The sequence below is a fragment of the Amphiprion ocellaris genome, chromosome 19, assembly GCF_022539595.1.
Source record: "Amphiprion ocellaris isolate individual 3 ecotype Okinawa chromosome 19, ASM2253959v1, whole genome shotgun sequence".
Lineage (NCBI taxonomy): Eukaryota > Metazoa > Chordata > Actinopteri > Pomacentridae > Amphiprion > Amphiprion ocellaris.
This window is the reverse complement of record NC_072784.1, coordinates 2,240,589-2,254,479: the sequence shown is the minus strand read 5'-3', so window position 1 is coordinate 2,254,479 and position 13,891 is coordinate 2,240,589. Positions and strand designations below refer to the sequence as shown.

Here is a 13,891-nt window from a genome sequence, read left to right as displayed (position 1 = left end):
GATATAGTATTTTACTCTATGATCAAAACAACTTATCATGATCTAGAAATGATTTTAAATTTCTAGTTTTACTAATTTACAATCTGCAGTTAATGTCTTCTGTGGAATTTTTCCACTTTGAGGGCCGGATTGGACCCTCTGGAGGACCGCTTTTGGCCCACGGGCCGCATGTTGGACACCCCTGTCCTAGACTATGACTTTCAACTTTGTTTTATAACTTTGAGAGGCTGCAAAGGCATCGCCGTCCTGAACATTACAGACCACTCACACTGACAATGAATACATTTGCTTTTCTTGGTTTTGCTAAAACTTGCAATTTTGGCCAAAATTCAATTCTAACGTTGACTGAAGTAAACACCTGGTGGAGCTCCACCTCCAGATGTAACTCTGATTCTTGTAACGGCGGCTTCCTGAGAGTCAAGCTCAATAGCTGTAATTACAAGGAAATGATTCTATATTCACCCAGAGAGGCAGGTCTAATTGGGAATGACAGGCCGTGAATAGCCCTTGAAAAGCAAGCTGTGTACGAGCCAAAGTCATTAAGCTGCTGTGTCAAAGGCCAGCTCTGTCCCTCATAAAGCCCACTCTGAAAGGTACAGTCTATTCATGATTTACACTGTTGTGTACCAGAGCCACAACCTTGGGAATATGTATGCATCTTGGTCGTAATGACTAAGTACTGATCATCCTGAGCCAAAGCCCGTATGTCCTAGTTAAAATGCCATATTCGTGATGGAATACGGTTCCCTAATTACATATATTCACAGAGCTTAAGAGGCCATTATAATAAGGAGCAACAGTCCATTAATGTCCCTTAAAAAATGTTAAGGGGGCATAAATATCCCTGTTAAAACCATCATCAGTAGGACTCCCTACACTGGAAAAAATGCCTCTCTCAAAACAAGAAAAAAAACTTATTTCAGGGAACTTTTACCTTGAAGTAAGTGAAAAAATTTGCCAATAGAACAGGTGAAAAATGGTTTGGTAAGATTTCTTGATATAAGATACGATATTTAGAATATTGAGATCTTAAAATTAGCTGGGAAAACTTATTTTAAGCTCTATTTGACCAGGATTGTCAAGCTTATGTATCTTAAAATAAACCAGATATGCTAAAAAAATAGCAGTTTTTGACTCAAAAACAGATTTTTGCTTTCATGTAACCTCCTAATTTGAGATGGATTAACCCTCCTGCTGTCTTCATTTACGGGTACCAAAAAATATTGTTTCCTTGTCTGAAAAAAATCCAAAAAATCAGCAAAGAAATCCCCCAAATTTCTGAAAATTTCCAAAACCTTCAGGAAGAAAACTCCAATAATTCCTTAAAAGTTCCCCTCAAAAGTTTCATTAAAAAAAAAAAAAAATCCCGCAATTTGGCAAGAAAATTCTTCTCCAAAAATGAGTAAAAACCTTCCAAAAAATCGTAAAAATATCTAAAGTGATTCCATATATATCAGTAAAACTTCTGATATTTTCTTTAAGAACATTCACATAAAAATCAACCAAAATCCAGTGAAATTCACTGGATTTTGGTTGATTTTTATGTGAATGTTCTTAAGAAACATTTTTAACATTTCTTTTTTGCCACCAAAAAAAATGTTCAAAAATTTCCCAAAAAAGTAGAAAATGTGGACATCAGAAGTTTCACTGTGAAAATATATATTTTTTCCACATTTTCAAACTTTAAAACGGGTCAATTTTGACCCGCAGGACGACACGAGGGTTAAACTTATTTTGAGTTTTCTTGTAAAGTTCAACTCAAAACAAGATAATTTCAAGATTGTTTGACTTAACAAGATATTTAAGATGCATTGTCTTAAAACAAGTCCCTCCATCTGCTGAAATGTCACTTGTTAAGTGAATTTATCTTAAATCAGGTGGGATGAGACATTTTGACTAAAAACAAGACTAACAGACTTGGTAAGATTTGGAGTTTTGCAGAGTACAACCTCCCCCCAACCGCTCCAACTAACGCAACTATTTCGCGAAACTGGTGAATGTGAACCAGCTTTTCATTTTTCCTGACGCAGTCTAATCCCGGGTGTCTTATCTTTCCTCTTTCAACGTGTTACACAACCATGTCAGGTCACATTTCAAGTGAACAGCCGACTGAGACATTATGAATATCTTCCAGGAAAGACTGTCTGAAAATGTGGGCACGAATGTTCCAGAATTGTAAAAATGCGTTCTAACATGCTGTACAGATATTTTCACCAAATCTGCCAACATACAAGTTGCCACTGAAGCATGAGATCATTTCTCCTTGCGCTTATTTTGAATGTTTCATCAATCAGAACGAATGACACACTTGCATGCATGAACCTCCCAGAGGCCGATTGGACTCACAAATTTATCTGCAGTGCACACACGGCAATCATTTGTGAAATGCTGCAATGTGAATCATTGTAACACTGCCACTGTTTGTGATCTGTGTCCAAGTGATTCATTGTGATTATTGTCTCAGTTTTACCTCAAGCAGCGTACCCAAACCCAGCCGACACAGCTGTTTGCATTTTTTAAAGCAGCGCTGTTTGAAGTGGAAAGTGTGATTGAAGTGAGACGTCTCAGTGCAACTTCTTTTAAAATGGAAATGGACCCGATATCGATTGTAAAACATTGTGGCAACGACTATTCCTAGCACTGATTCACTGGGCTTAACAAAGTTTCCTGCTATTTCATTAGTAATGTTAAGTGGGGCCCATGAGCCTGACAGTTCTGGCAAAACCGACTTAAAAATATCTCCAGTCTTGGCACGAGCGAGTAAAAGCTGCCCTAATTAGCTTTAAAAGGATTGAAAGTGTGAAAAGGAAAGTAAAATCCTACGTGGCGTCAGTTTCTGGCAGGACTGAATATTTTATGATTGATTTTATTTCTTAACGTGGGAACAACACGGCGCCTTCCTCTTACCTCTGTACTGGGGGCGCAGGGCACGGTTGTTGGGGCAGTCGCGGCCCTGCTTGCTGAAGTTGATGTTGGTGCGGATGCAGCGCTGCAGCAGAGGCTGGGTGGGCCGCGTGTTGTCGCTCATGCTCAGGAAGATCTTGTAGGGTTCGTTCTGGCTGAGCAGGCGCAGGGAGTGCATCTGTGGACAGACAGCTCTGTTCAGTTCAAGAGGCAACCACCTAGTCTTTACCTGAAATATATATATTAACACTAAATGCTGGTTTGTGCGTTTGACTCTTAGAAGAAATGCAAGTCAATGTGTACACAGATGCCATTCCTTTTGAAGTGAGTATTGTTGGAAAGTCGTCTACCAGTGCTGGTTGTGAGGCAGATTTGCTATTGTCGCTGTACGTGACATGGCAAGATTATGAGACGCAAACCCCCAATCCATCCATCCATCCATCCATCCATCCATCCATCCATCCATCCATCCATCCATCCATCCACCGTTTAATCCCCATTAGGGTCATGGGGGGCTGGAGTCTATCCCAGCTGACTTAGGGCAAAGGCAGGGGACACCTGGACAGGTAACAGTCTATCACAGGGCTACATATAGAGACAAACAGTCACACTCATATTCACACCTACAGACAGTTTAGAATCACCAGTTAACCTCAGCATGTTTGTGGACTGTGGGAGGAAGCTGGAGAACCTGGAGAAAACCCACACATGTACAGGAGAACATGGAGACTCCATGCAGGAAGATCCCAGGAAGGCCGGGACACGAACCAGGGATCTTCTAGCTGCAAGGTGACAGTACTAACCACTGAGCCACTGTGCAGCCCATGAACATAACAGTTTTTTAAAAACCTAAACGAGAATACAGAAAGTGAAACGAACCCTTTAAACCCTCCTGTTGTCTTCATTTACGGGCACTAAAAATATTGTTTCCTTGTCTGAAAAAAATCCAAAAAAATCAGCAAAAAAAAAATCCCCAAATTTCTGAAAATTTTGCAAAACCTTCAGGAAGAAAATTCCAATAATTCCTTTCTCTTAAAAGTTTTATTGGAAAAAATCCCCCAAATTTGGCAAGAAAATTCTTGTAAATATTTTCCAAAAATGAGTAAAAATCTTCATAAAAATCCTAAAAATATCTAAAGTGATTATATGTCAGTAAAACTTCAAATATTTTCTTAAGAACATTCACAAAAAAACCAACCAAAATCCAGCGAAATTTGCTGGATTTTGGTTGGTTTTATTGTGAATGTTCTTAAGAAACATTTAAAACATTTTTTTCCACCAAAAAATGTTCAAAGATTTCCCAAAAATGTTGAAAATGTGGACATCAGAAGTTTCACTGTGAAAATATATATTTTTTCCCCACATTTTCAAACGGGTTAGTTTTGACCTGCAGGACGACACGAGGGTTAAACTTATTTTGAGTTTTCTTAAGCTACTTCACAATTACTTAATGATCCATCGTCTTGACACTAAAGCCATCAGCGACCTGTTTCACGAACTCTGTTTGAAACTCCTGTGTGTGACTATGTGTTAGCATCTTGCTTCACATGTGATTGCCAAATGCAATCTGCAGACACATTTGTATATTTACATGTAAATATGGTGTTTCTCTTCATTAGTTTAAAGGGTCTAAATGAACACAAAAGAAGGTGATCTCATTGCAGATTGCAGTTTGTAAGTTTCATGAAAACGGGCCTGTACCAGTGTGCAGGGAAGTCCACCCAGTAGTTGTGGAGATATTTCATTCTGGACCACCGAGCCACTGAGCAGACCCACAAACCATCCACACAAGATTTTTTTCCTCATACTTTTTTAGGGTGCGGACTAAAATGATGCAAAGCAGCATCATTTCTTGGTTCTTCAACACATAAATAAGTAAACGCCCCAAATATGCACAGAATATTTTACCCTTAAATTCAAGGATGGCTCAAAAATGACCCAAGTTGTTTCTTCTTCATAATTATCAGCTACAAAAACACAGGCTGTCCTACTCCAGGTATTTCTCAAAAATCTTGTAACACAACCCCAAGTGAAATGTAAAATGTACTTTTTTTCTTGCAGAAAAGAACATTTTATATCAGTACTCCCAGCTCTTTGTAAGTGGATCCAAACCAACCTGTAGGCATCACCTGTGGAAATTCAAGACATTTTCAGCCTTGTCAGTTATTCCAGACACTGTAGCTGATATACAGCAGACTGACAACCTGACTGTGGTTTTCATTATTAGTCAGTTACAGTATGTTATTTATACAATATATTACAAAAACAAATATATTATTTCTGAATATATTTCTGTCACTGATTTAATTCTGGTTTTATATAGTCAAAAACATTTTGTATTATATTTATAATAACTAAGGATGTCCGATATTTACTTTTTTGCCAATAATCGATATGCCAACTCTTAATTTCCCATTCCGATATCAACTGATACCGATATCTGTGGGCTATTTAGCTAATTTTAGGTAACATCACATATCTCCTGTGGTGGAATTAACACACCAGGCCTCATTTTATTATGATGCCCCATTGGATGCATTCTCAGATGCAACAAGGCTTTCAGATGGAAACATTGTCTGAGCAAAATAAGAAAACTACCTCAACTGAAGTTAAGGAAAAAATGACATATTTATGCCTCTTTTTTTAAAAAAATTGTCTCAAACAACAGTCCACATTCTCCCTCCCTCTATGAGTAAATGCCGTCGAAATCCAGACATTATTTTATCGGCAAAAAAACTGCTAATGATATTACATTTTTATGCCAATATTGAGCCGATAATGTTGGTGGGCCGATATTATTGGACATCCCTAATATTAACTAAATGGCAAAACAACTTTGTAACGTGGCTATACTAAATAAAAACATAAAGACATTGTGAAATATTTGATTAAATTCTATCCGTTCGGTTCAATTTAGAGAAATGAGTGAATGGACGGCATGGAACAACAGACTGGAAATGCTAATGGGAAGAGTGGGGTCATACTGTGTCCGTTGCAAATAAGTGGGATGCATTTGTAATGTACACGGTTAATGAGGCTGGTGGACGTTTTGGAGGACAAGACCATGTAATGCCACATTCATGCCTCCATCCACAGCGTGATGTGACAGGTTGTGTTACCATTTAAGTGTCTGACTACAGCTCGAACTGACACGCCAGCATCCAATATGCCAGCAGCCATTTCTCATCTTTCTCTGGTCATCTGTGGCATCATGTCACTGGAATAAAGCAGCATTTTAATTTGGCCTTTTAGAGTCACTGGTCAAAGGAGTGGCTCTTGACTAGGATGTGGATCCACTCAGTGGTCATGAATTTGTCAGATTTAACAGGTCTAACCATAATAACAGAGATAAAATGCTTACCTTTTTCTTTCAGTTAGAAAAGAAGACCATTTGTATGCTGTGTTTACATTGTTTTTCAGTGTCCTTAGCCACTTAGCTTAGTAGCTAATGAGCAATCTTGGCAAGTTTCTGTTCAATAAATTTTATTAATTTCGGTATACGGATAATAAACTAGGGGGCTGCACAGTGGTGTAGTGGTTAGCACTTTCACCTTGCAGCTAGAAGATCCCTGGTTCGCGTCCCGGCTTTCCCGGGATCTTTCTGCATGGAGTTTGCATGTTCTCCCTGTGCATGCGTGGGTTTTCTCCGGGTACTCCGGCTTCCTCCCACAGTCCAAAAATATGCTGAGGTTAATTGATCATTCTAAATTGCCCGTAGGTGTGAATGTGAGAGTGATTGTTTGTCTCTGTATGTAGCCCTGTGACAGACTGGTGACCTGTCCAGGTGTCCCCTGCCTTCACCTGAGTCAGCTGGGATAGACTCCAGCCCCCCCATGACCCTAGTGAGGATTAAGCGGTGTATAGATAATGGATGGATGGATGGATGGATAATAAACTTATTTTTTGACTGATAGATGACATTTTTACAAATGTATGTAGGCTATTAGGCTGAGTTGAAACATTCGCTTGATTTTGTATATTTTTGCTAAAATGACACAATTTTTTGTTGTTGTTGTTGTTGTTTTTTTAATAAATAGAATCATACAAGGCATGCTACAAACTACTGACACAAACCTGTTCCTGAAAGTTGCCTGTTCCCTTCTAATACTTAAACTGTTAATGATGTAAACAACCATACAGTACTTGTAATGCAAATTCTGGCAAAAAGCTATGATGGAAGTATTGATTTCTGTCAACGAATGATCAGGTTGTAAACTATTTTCTTCTCCAAAAGGAGGTCGCACACTAAAACAATTAGAAAACACTGCTTTATGTTGCATTTAACTTGTTAAGAGGCACACAACTATGACACAAAATGATCTGAGGGACACTGAAAGAGGAATCCTTGGTAGGTTTGAGCTTCTCAGATGACACACAAAGTGCAAAACTATGTAAAAACATAAAATCTAATGTGATCGTGTTTAAAGAGCAGAGCCAGAGACACGTAGTTTGACTGAAATGCAAATGTTTCTCACCTTCATTCTTTTAAAATGTGTTGAAAATGAACAGTGATATCTAATACAGGTCATTTTTAAACAATTATGAAGAGCTCCGGTGATCAAAGCGTTCACAAATGAAAGCCTGTACATATTACTGAAACCTGTACAGAAGGCAAAGGAGAGGAGAGACATAAACAGCGGAAAAGACCAAGAATGTTGAAGAAAGGAGCAGAAATTGTCCCACTGAATCAAACTACAAGAGAGAGAAAAGAGAAAGTAAAGGGGATGAAAGAGACAGGTAAAAGACCAAATCTAAAAATTTCATAGCAGGCTTTAGGTCACGAAGACAGCGAGAGGAGCAGCAGTGCAGACGTTGAGCAGGCAAAAGGGCAAAAAGGAAGAACAGGGAAAAATCCACTGACAGCTATGGACAGCTGTGGACACCATAGTTGTAGTTCTACTACAGATGACATATACATCAGGCAGACACTGCTGCATTGACACTAAAGAATGATCTGACTGCACCTCATTACAACCAATCCCAGTCATCTTGTGTGGCTTGAAGCCTGGGGTGCAGGGATGGTGCCCCAACAAAATATTGTCAGGTTTTTGTGAAACATGTTTGGAAAATTAAATCTTTTCTGTAATTTGTGGCCAAACATCCACGACAGACAGGAAGTGTATTATTTTTTTGTATATTAGGCATTTAGTTGTGACCATTAATGTATAATTTTGGACATCTTTACAGACATTTATTGACATTTATTTGCTTCCTGGGTCAATATATAACTGCAGGACTTTTGTATCATTGTTGACATTCTTGCAGTTTTTTATTATTGTTTAGCTAATTAGAAGGTGGTTGGTATTAAATTTGGACGGTTATTTAGCTGCCATTTTAGTGATATCCAGTCATTTCTTATTAATAAGTGATTGTTTCCATAAAAAATAATTATGGAATTTGTAAAGACATGATGAGAATGAACATAAAAACATTAGATTTGTCACTTTTAATAAAAATATATGCAAGATATATCCCATGGATTTCAATAGTCCCTCAGTTATAGATTGGCCCTCCTGTAGTGATGAAGGGGATTTTGAAAACAGCAGAGAGCAGAAGAGGAGGTGAATGTTGTGTTAAAAACATGGTGAATGTCAGACTTGAATATGGAAAATGAGAAATGTTTGGAGCATATAGTGAGAGCTAAAGGGATATATTCTGAGGGGGCTTATTGGATAATTAGACACAAATGAAGCAAAAAAAAAATGGCAAGAAGTAGTTGGAACCTGAATATGTGACGCAAATAATGAAAACAAATACAACAGGAAAGTTTGCAACAAAACCCAAAACCAGGACAGAGAGATTAAAGAGGGAATGACAAGTATGTGAGAACAAAGGACACAGTGGTGGGAGCAGGAGTAAATGCAGGGAGAGTTAATGGCAGATGGTGTGTGGGAGTTGATTATAATCCAGCAGACCAATCACCTGCCCTGGATTGTAATGTGCAACACTTTGTCCCCGAGGTTCCTGCTCTGAAGAGTGCAGGTTGTGTCTGATCTATATAGCTGCTCTTCAGCGACATGAAAAGGCTTTCTGCTTGTGTCCCGGCTACAGTACGACATGAGAAGCACATTTATATGTGTGTCACTACATCTGCATGGAGATGTAGGGCTGCTTTATTCATAGATCTAGACCAGGAGTGTCCAACTCATTCTAGTTCAGGTTCCACATTCAACCCAGTGTGATCTCAAGTGAGCAGTAAAATCAAAACATAATAACCTATAAAAAACCATCATTCCAAATGTTTCCTTTGTTTTTGTTCAAAAAAAGTACATTCTGAAAATATTCACATTTAAGGAACTGTCTTTGTACAAAACATTATGAACAAACTGAAATATGTAAAGAAAAATAAGTTCAATTTCAACAGTTTCTCATTTCCGCATTACAACTTCCAGATCACAGTTTATCTACAAAGACACAAAACATTCAGTCACAGCTATCTGGAACTGAAAATGTATTTTACTTTTAAAAAGACAAAAAACAACAAAAACAAGACAAACTGAAATACAAAACAACAAAAAATGAGACAAACAACACAAAACAAAACAAAAAAGTGACAAAAAATTTGACAAAGTCACAAAGCGACAAAAAAATGGACAAAAAATGACAAAGGCGTGAAGCAAAACGACAAACGATGCAGAAAACAATGAATAAAGCAAAACACAAAATGACAAAAATGAGACAAAAAAACAAACACAAATCGATAAAAACGAGAAACAAAACGACAAAAACATGAGAAAAACGACAAAAGTCAGACAAAAGACAACAAAAACAAGACAAAATATTACCAAAATGAGACACAAACACAAGTGAGACAAAAAAGAAACACAAATCCACCAAAATGAGAAACAAAACAACAAGTCAGACAAAAAAAGACAAAGAACAGCAAAAACAAGACAAAATGTTACAAAAATGAGACACAAAATGACAAAAGAACAATGAAATGATCAAAACAATTTGTCAGGGTCTAGAAATGATTTTAAATTCATAGTTTTACAATTTTGCAATTTGCAGTTAATATAATGTACTGGTAATGTAATTTTTGTGGGCCGGATTGGACCCTCTGGAGGGCCGGTTTTAGCCCGCGGGCCGCATGTTGGACACCCCTGACAGACACAAATGGAGGGGGAGGATTTTATTTTAACTCCTTGTGAATAAAAAGCAGGTGCCCTTTAACATTTGGGTGGATTTTGTGTGCTCTGCGTACTTCATTGCATTAGATTACTGCCACAACATGGCCTCTTTTATCTGCACTGCTTAGGGAAAAAATAGGCTTTCAGTTGCCGGTTATGAAGATGCAATTTGCAATTCAGAGATGTTTGCGCCCCATGGCGGTAAGAAAATTAGAAATTTGGTTTCTGCCACGATCAACAGCACGTGTCGTTTTCCCCGCATCACATTTCCTCCCCTACCTGCATCTGCGTCACGTAGATGGGCTTGTTGATGAGGATCCACGTGGCCGTCTCGTAGCAGGGAGGGATGGTGATGGAGCCCTCGTAGGTGATGTAGCGGGTGGTGTCGGGGTACAGGTCGGCTATATTCAGGCCCATCAATAGGAACGCATCGTCTAGAGAGAGGGAGGGAGGGAAAATAACAGGGAGAAGAGGGTGTTCAGGTGACGCAGTGTGTTGTGAAAGGCTGTGAAAGACCCATTAGCAGGAACACACTGTCAAAGGAGAAATGAGGAGAGATGAATGCTGTGCTTGTGTGGGTCTGGACTTGTATTATTCATGTTGTAAAGACATAAATCTGTCCACACACTCACATTGTGGGACCTGTGAAAAACAAGTCCTCGTAAAGTTAATTTTTTACATTTTTGGTTCAAGCTTTTCACCTTGATAAGGAGAGGTAGTAATGAGACACGGAAAACATACGAATGGAACGAGCCGAACGTTTGGTCGGGTCGTCTGGGGGGTCTGAGGGGAAGAAACACATGAAGGGACGAGTCGAATATTCTGATTGTCCAACAAGGGGGAATCTGAGTATTCGGATCTCAGAATTTATATTCAGATACCACACTCACATTCACACCTACAGACAATTTAGAATCACCAATTAACCTCAGCATGTTTCTGGACTGTGGGAGGAAGCTGGAGAACCTGGAGAAAACCCACACATGTACAGGAGAACATGGAGACTCCATGCAGGAAGATCCCAGGAAGGCCGGGACATGATCATCTAGCTGCAAGGCGGCAGTACTAACCACCAACCACTGTGCAGCCCCCCTTGTTAACATAGAATGTTTTTTAAATTTTTGCTGGAAGATACATCTTGAGTGAAATAAATCAATGGCATGGCTGAGTGTTTCCACCTTGAAGACGCTCTCAGAAACATCGTCTTCAGACAGTCAGAGCTCCGTACATAACAAACCAAAGGAACCACTCCTGTCAATTTGCACAGCGGAGCTTTCTGTGTCATTACTCTTTCTGGGAAACAGCTTCTATTTCAACATGTATGGCTAAATTACTCCTACACGTTGCAGTGCAGAGTAGTTCCACAGAGTCGGCAGGGATGCTCGAGCCTCAACGAGAGGCGTGGTGGAGAGATGTTACATCCAGGCTATTTTAAAGCAGGTTTAGGTTCAGGTCACAGTTAGGAATGGAGTTAGGCACTTAGTTGTGACCATAAAGGTTAGGATTAAGAGCTATGGAATGCATTATGGAAATGAATTTCCTTCCACAGAGAACCCTACAAACAGTGTGTGTGGGTGTGTGCTTTGCTGTTTGTGAGGAACAAATTTGACTCACTGTTGTAAGAATTTTTCCCAGTTTAGGAAGAACTTTAACCCTTCTGTTGTCTGTATTTACTGGCACCAAAAAATATTGTTTTCTTGTCTGAAAAAAAATCCAAAAATTCAGCAAAAAAATTCCCCAAATTTCTGAAAATTTGCAAAACCTTCAGGAAGAAAATTCCAATAATTCCTTAAAAGTTTCCCTTAAAAATTTTGTTTAAAAAAAAAAAAAAAAAAATCCCCCAAATTTGGCAAGAAAATTCTTGTAAATATTTTCAAAAAATGAATAAAAATCTTCCAAAAAATTTGTAAAAATATCTAAAGTGATTCCACATATATCAGTAAAACTTCTAATATTTTCTTTAAGAACATTCACATAAAAATCCAGCGAATTTCACTGGATTTTGGTTGATTTTTTGTCAATGTTCTTAAGAAGCATTTTTAACATTTCTTTTTTGCCACCAAAAAATGTTCAGAAATTTCCCAAAAATGTAGAAAATGTGGATATCAGAAGTTTCACTGTGAAAGTATTATTTTTTTTTCACATTTTCAAATTTTAAAACAGGTCAATTTGACCCGCAGGACAACGCAAGGGTTAAAAATGTTCGGGTTTCTATTTTTTTTTTGTCTTTGTTTTTGATGGGAAATTGCATTTTGAAAAAAGAACAATGACAATATTGTGCACATATGAGTGGTACCCATCACTAACAATTGTTAGAACTGATGAATAAAGAATTAAAAAGAAAAAAAGACTTGATATTAGGGTAAAGGTTGTAAGTCTTGATTATAATGCGGTGCTGATGAGCATCCAAACAGCTGCACAGATGTGTAGTTGTTCTTATGAAACTACTAGTCCAGGAGATCTGCTTTGAAAAATGGAGAATCACCTCTAAGTTAGAGACTAACTGCTGATTCCCAGAGGCTAAACTGTTCCGTTTAGAAGTCAGAACTGGCATCTGGGTACCTGCAGAGTATTTATATAGTGTAGGTGTGAGTAACGCCCTCCTAAGTGACACAAACAAGTTCCTCTGTGTGTGTGTGTGTGTGTGTGTGTGTGTGTGTGTGTGTGTGTGGTTGAGTAGCTCTGCTATGTTTAGCCTCATTAACAAGCAGGGAATCCTCCAGAGGGAAATACATCTTCACAGCAGAGGCTGGAAAACACATTTTAGCAATGTAGCACTGATTTGTATGCAATTAGGAATGAATTCTTTCTGAGGGAAGACACCAGACACCGTCAGGGTGCGAGTGTTGTCTTGTTTCAGTAGATAGAACAGGAGAGTTGACTGGATCTCAGGAACTAGTGCCAGCAGTGCCAGCTGTCACAGACATGTTAGCAGCAGTTAATGTACACGTCAGTCAGAGGTTAAACTCTCACACTGGAAAAAAAATGCCTCTCTCAAAACAAGGAAAAAAACTTATTTCAAGGAACTTTTACTTTTACAGGCACCAAAAAATATTGTTTCCTTGTCTGAAAAAAAACAGCAAAAAAATCCCCAAATCTCTGAAAATTTGCAAAACCTTCAGGAAGAAAATTCCAATAATTCCTTAAAAAAATTCCCTTAAGTTTTATTTTGAGTAAATGATTTTTACTCATTTTCTGAAAATATTTACAAGAATTTTCTTGCCAAATTTGGAGAATTTTTTAAAATAAAAGTTAAAGAAATTTTTTAAGGAATTATTGGAGTTTTCCTCGTGAAGGTTTTGCAAATTTTCAGAAATTTGGGGATTTTTTTGCTGATTTTTTTTCAGACAAGTAACAATATTTTTTGGTGCCCGTAAATGATGACAACAGGAGGGTTAACTGATGTGACGAGCCGTGTGCGTGTGCGTGTGAACACGTGTGTGCCAGGATGTGAAATTAACTTTTTTAGCCACTGACAGATATGTCCAAATATGATTCATTCAGTAGTAAATGATGATTTAGTGCCTTAAATCTACCAACCATTTCATGTTAAACCAGTATCTGGCTGCTGCTAGTTTCCCACCGTGGTGTACCAAGAATTAGTTTAGGAATAAATATTGTCAATTACAATGTTGAAACATGTTCTAATAGCTGAAAAAAAGGCAACTTTTTAGCAATTGTCACTGTCTCCCGCAATTTTGTCGCAACAAATACGTTTAAAACATCGCAACTCACATCGTAATTTTTTAGAAAAGCTGCCAAGAATTCAGGCATTTTAGGGACGCAAGAATCTGGAAAAACACCCACAAAATCCTGGAGGGACTGAATAGAGCATCTGGTGGAATACAATAAAGGTG

At 38.2% G+C, this 13,891-nt stretch overlaps 1 protein-coding gene across 4 annotated transcripts in view; it reads right to left on the bottom strand.

Moving 5' to 3' along the window:
• LOC111563870 (carbonic anhydrase-related protein 10-like) overlaps positions 1 to 13,891 on the bottom strand; it is a 202,830-nt gene that overhangs the window by 51,278 nt on the left and 137,661 nt on the right. For all 4 annotated transcript variants that reach the window (XM_055005116.1, XM_055005117.1, XM_055005118.1 and 1 more), the window contains exons 7-8: positions 10,314 to 10,468; positions 2,908 to 3,082 (exon numbers count right to left, since the gene is read on the bottom strand). In XM_055005116.1, coding sequence (XP_054861091.1) covers positions 2,908 to 3,082; positions 10,314 to 10,468 — 330 coding nt within the window. The remainder of the gene's footprint in view (positions 1 to 2,907; positions 3,083 to 10,313; positions 10,469 to 13,891) is intronic.